Below are 5234 nucleotides of genomic sequence, written 5' to 3'. Positions count from 1 at the left end.
TTTGAGCTATGAATACAGAATGCACTGCAAAACTGTTGTTAAACACCATTTTATGGATAGAGCATGATCTTAAGGTTAAATTAACACCAACATCAGGTGCATGCAATCTAAGAATTCACAGGAATTTTGATAAGCAATAGGAGGTAAAAATGCTTCGTCCATTTCGTGTCATGTCCGTTACGCTCACAAAGAGTGCAATTTCTCTGCAACTGTTCAACGAAACGATTTGAAATTTCATGTGTATGTAACTGATACTTAAATGTGTCTGATAAGCTCAGTAACAATTATCAAAAGACTGCTAATTCTACTGTATTTACCTTTGAATTACAAAAATTTGTCTGAACGTCATGTCCGTTACGCTGGAATTGACCATACATGAAATTATATTCAAATTCAAATTTTGTCCACTAAGAATAAAAAAAAAGGGATTGACAACTGATTGAATGCACAAGAATTTATTGACGCAACTTGTTTTTTTACAAGAGACTATCTCACACTTGTATAAATTATGATTTTCATATTAGAAATGAGAAAAAGAAAGTGGACACCTTCGTCCAGCTTAATGCCTGGACTTAATGACGGCGTGCATATTCCAAAAATATTGTTAAATTTAGAATTCACTAATTTTGTTCAGTTTGATGAAATTTTCAGGGTTTTGCTCAGTGCCTGTCTGGGTAGCCTGGAGGCTTCTGGGGAGTAAAAGTCATCTAGTACTCTACGTAGGCTTACTCCCCATGAAGCCTGGGACGCTAAGGCATAGTCATGCACGTACGGCCACAAAACCTGAAACTTTCGCCCCCGAGATTTCTACTTTCCCTCTCAAAGATCTAGCCCCAAATCATGTACATGGGGTTCAACTTCATTTCCGACATTTCTGCGATATCGATTTCATTTTTAAAGAAGAATTCATTAAAAATTTAACAAGAAAAATGTTATGATAAGATGGGAAGAGCTTACGGCCATGTTTACGTCGCCATCTTTATTTCTTTGTCTTCCGCTTGGCGACAGCACGCAAACTGCATGATTTGAACCCCATGTACATGATTTAGGGCTAGATCTTTTAGAGGGAAAGTAGAAATCTCGGGGGCAAAAATTTCAGGTTTTGTGGCCGTACGTGCATGACTATGCCTTAGCATCCCAGGCTTCATGGGGAGTAAGCCTATATAGAGTAGATGACTTTTACTCCCCAGAAGCCTCCAGGCTATGTCTGGGGTACCCTGTATTAACCAGTTTTGTATTAGTTGTACTTGCCTATGATTTAGTTTTAGTTTTTCATCATTTTGCTATGACACTAAAATCTTCAAGCAAATAGAAATTTTCATTTTAGAGTGCATCATAATCATTTTTTTCCCTCTGATCAAAATATGAGAGAGCAATAATTTTAGAAATGGAATTTTGTTTTACCATCTTACAGGATAAGGATGATGGGATCAGTATGAAGAGTGGAGGATTCAAATATCAGAACCGCAAGAAACTCAGTCAGCGGGAATTAAATGCAATGCATCCAACACAAAGGAGCAAATATTTAGCAGTGAGTTTTTTTGTTTTTTTATACCATGCCAAAGTATGTATGATATAGGAATCAGCTTACAGTCTGTCAGTCAGTCCATTGCAGATCTTGCGCTTCAATCCACTTCCTCAATATGTAACCAATTCTTATGAAATTTGGAACAGACATTGGTGTTGGGGTAAAGATGTGCAAGACACATTTTTTGCATACATGCAAAAAATGTGTGTTGAAAATTGTGTTGCCATGTTAACAGTATATTATAGCAAAATTAGCTAAAATATTGTGTTTCAAACTACTTCCTCAGTTTTATATCAATTTTCATGAAATTTGGCACACAGCTTGGTCTCGAGGTAAAGATGTGTAAAAACTCCCTGAGTGAATGCTGAATTTACGTGTACATCACCCGGGGGGGGGGGGGGGCACTTACATTGACGAGTGGATTCCATGCACGACCAAAAAACATGTAAAAAGGATATCTTTTTCAAGATAGGGCATGTTATGTACGTAACGTAATAAGGGTGTCAAAAACACAAAAATAATGAAAAAGGGTATCTATATTTCGCTAGAAAAGCTACGTGTTTAGGGTCAAATTTACGAGGGTATAAAAAATTAAGACTAAAATGTTTTATAAAGGATGTACTTGTTTAGAGTACGATTTGCGCGAGATGTGGGAGGTGGGGCTGTACTAAACCCAATGATGTAGGTAAAGGTAAAACCGAAGACCGACGTCCGTGACATAACAATTAAAATATCGCTGTACATGTACTTGTTTAGGGGTTCAATTCAGGGAATAATAATGATAATAATATGGAGCTTTTATATAGCGCTTAATACAAGACAGTTTCTAAGCGCTTTACAATTTAAACAGAACGTGAATAAAACAAGTACAATATAATCAATTTAAATAGAAATGAATATAGTATGAATATAAGTGTACAATTTTAAGGAGTAATTAATGTCAATCATATAAACAACAAATCAACAAATGGAATATAAAGAAAATAACAGATAACTGGTAATCAATAAGTGTAAAACATGAAGAGGTAATGAAATATCAATCATATAAGAACAAATCAATAGAAAGATAACAGATTACTGGTCATTGCAACAGCTTACTTGTTTTGTTGATTAAAAAGATGGGTTTTGAGTCGATTTTTAAATACATCGACAGTAGGAGAATTCTGAATGTGGGCAGGGAGATTATTCCAGAGAGCAGGGGCACACACCGAGAAAGCACGATCACCATAACGGGTACAAGTGCGAGGGCCAGGTGCAAGTTGCAGTTTTGATGATGAGCGGAGAGACATGGAGGTAGGATATCTTTGTGAGATAAGATTGATTAGGTATGATGGAGCAAGGTCATGAATTACCTTGTATGTGAGAAGAAGTATTTTGAATTGAATTCTGTTAGTGATATTTAACCAATGTAGTGTTTGCAAGACAGGAGTGATGTGATCGTGCTTTCACGTGCGAGTGACGAGACGGGCAGCTGTGTTTTGAGTTCGTTGAAGAGGGGTAAGATGGGAGGCAGGTAGGCTGACAAGTAAGCTGTTGCAATAATCCAAATGTGAAGTTACAAATGCGTTGACAAGGCGCTCGGTGGAACTCTGGTTCAAATACTTTCTAAGTTTGCCGATTCTATAAATACCAAAGGATGCCACTCTGCAGACCTTACGAATATGTTCCCTCAAGTCTAATGCGTCATCTACTATGACACCAAGATCTCTGGTTGATTCAGTAGGATTGATGACAGCTCCATCAATAGTGATGACTGCACGATCATTCCGCTTTCGAAATTGTGAAGAAATGTGAACCATCTCAGTCTTGTCATCATTGAGCAGAAGTTTATTCTTGCCAGCTCAGACTTTGATGTCTTTCACACATTTTTCCATAGATAAGATGCCAGCAGTCAGCTCATCACGATGAATGACCACATAGAGTTGAGTATCATAAGCATATAGCACGTGATTTATACCTTCATGAGCAGCGATGACGTCGGAAAGAGGGCCAGTATATAGAATGAAGTCCAAGGGCCCCATAACAGAGCCTTGAGGTACCCCCCACTCCAGAGGATAAGCATCAGACTCAACTCCATTTATAACAACGATCTGCTTTCGATCTTCAAGGAATACTTGCCAAGAGTATCGATTTGTTTCCAATCCTTGTTAAGGGTTGGGTTTCACATGCCAATACTTGTTGAGGGGTGCATTTTATGGAAAAAATTTGTTTAGGGTGCTTTTTGAGACCCCATGGTCGCGCATGGTATCCACTCGTCAATAGAAGTCCCCCCCCCCCCCCTCGGGATACATCATGTACTTTTATCTGCCCAAGGAGACAAATCAAGTAACCTCAAAAGGTTTCCTCAGCGGAGAACATGGAAGAAACACATGGGCACCAACAAATATGCAGTGTGTACAAGTAATGTTGACAACGTAAAATCATGGATGGATAGTTGATGATTATAAATTAAGACTGTGGTGCATGAATATATTAAAATTGGAAATCATATTTTAAACCACTGTCTTTATCGATTTGATAAATAAATGTTATGATTGTTTAATATTTAGTATGAAAACCCACCAAAAGAAGCAACAGAAGCCATCGCAAGCTCCAAGAAGAGAGTACAGGATAAAAGCAAGAAACATCTTGAAGATTCTAGGAGAGAAAATGAGGTTGATATTGAGAAAGATAAACACAATCAATTAATAGGGCAACTCAAGTAAGTATTAATCCCTATTGCATGTAGTATGTTAAATGTGTATAGTTTCTTCCCAAAAACCCAAACCACTTGATATGTGCTTTTTGTTTTATATTTCTCCTCACTTCCGTCCTCTCTGTGAATGGTGGTCTTCTCTTTCTCTTAAAGTATGATTTTATACAATAATCCCATATGTCCCTCATCATCCAACCATTTATTCGAAGCAATTGTGACAGAATGCTGTTTTAGAATGCATGTTGGGTTGATTTAGTCTGTATTAAGAAAATTCAATCTAATTTTTATAATAGGATGATTTATGTTTGTTTAGATTAAATATATTTCCATGATACATACATGTAAGTCTTTCAAATTTTACAGTTGGTGTTTTCGGGCAAACAGCATGAAATTTGAAGAAAAATACAATGTGAAAAGAATAAGTCCCAATATACGCACAATACACATGTAATGCCAAACATAAGATTTTGTGTGCGTGTGGGGGGGGGGGATGTGTCTGCCTTATGATCATATCATTGTTATTTTTGTGATTGGCTTGTATTTGTTCCCTATACCTATGAATCCATAGGCACAACTTATTGACTAAACTCATCTTATTCTGTATGTTTATTTCCCTGCAGAGCTGCTGAGGCTAGGAATAGATTACGAGTGATGAGATTAAGATATCAAGCCAACAGGGTAAGTTTGCATTTTGTTTGGATCATATTTATGGTCTATCGCTTTTCCACTTTTCTGAGCCAACCATAAGGGGTGCACAATATCTTACATGTATATTTGAATATTTAGTTCCATGACATTTGCGTAGTTAGTTTGAAAATGAACTATGCACATTTATTCAGAAAATAAAAAGATTTGTTCTAATTAACTAAATACAGCCCCACACTGCTAAGTTTCTATTCACCGACTCATTTTAGGACTCCAATCAAATGTATATATTTAGAATTAACAAATTAATATTGCAATTTATTTCCTGTGTAGGCCTATTATATATTTTCTTGAATTTCTAATGCA

General features: G+C 36.7%; 1 protein-coding gene across 1 annotated transcript; it reads left to right on the top strand.

Annotated features, from left to right (window-relative positions):
* Nucleotides 1–1372: 1372 nt before the first annotated feature.
* On the top strand, nt 1373–4985 carry LOC129253537 (protein LKAAEAR1-like). The gene is made up of 3 exons (XM_054895234.2): nt 1373–1531; nt 4078–4229; nt 4844–4985. Exons 1-3 carry the CDS (start codon nt 1388–1390, stop codon nt 4968–4970), a joined length of 423 nt encoding a protein of 140 aa, XP_054751209.2. The 5' UTR covers nt 1373–1387; the 3' UTR covers nt 4971–4985.
* Nucleotides 4986–5234: the final 249 nt, after the last annotated feature.

This window comes from Lytechinus pictus, chromosome 1 (assembly GCF_037042905.1).
Source record: "Lytechinus pictus isolate F3 Inbred chromosome 1, Lp3.0, whole genome shotgun sequence".
NCBI classification, from domain to species: Eukaryota; Metazoa; Echinodermata; class Echinoidea; order Temnopleuroida; family Toxopneustidae; genus Lytechinus; species Lytechinus pictus.
The sequence above is the reverse complement of the archived record's forward strand: the minus strand, read 5'-3'. Positions and strand labels throughout refer to the sequence as shown.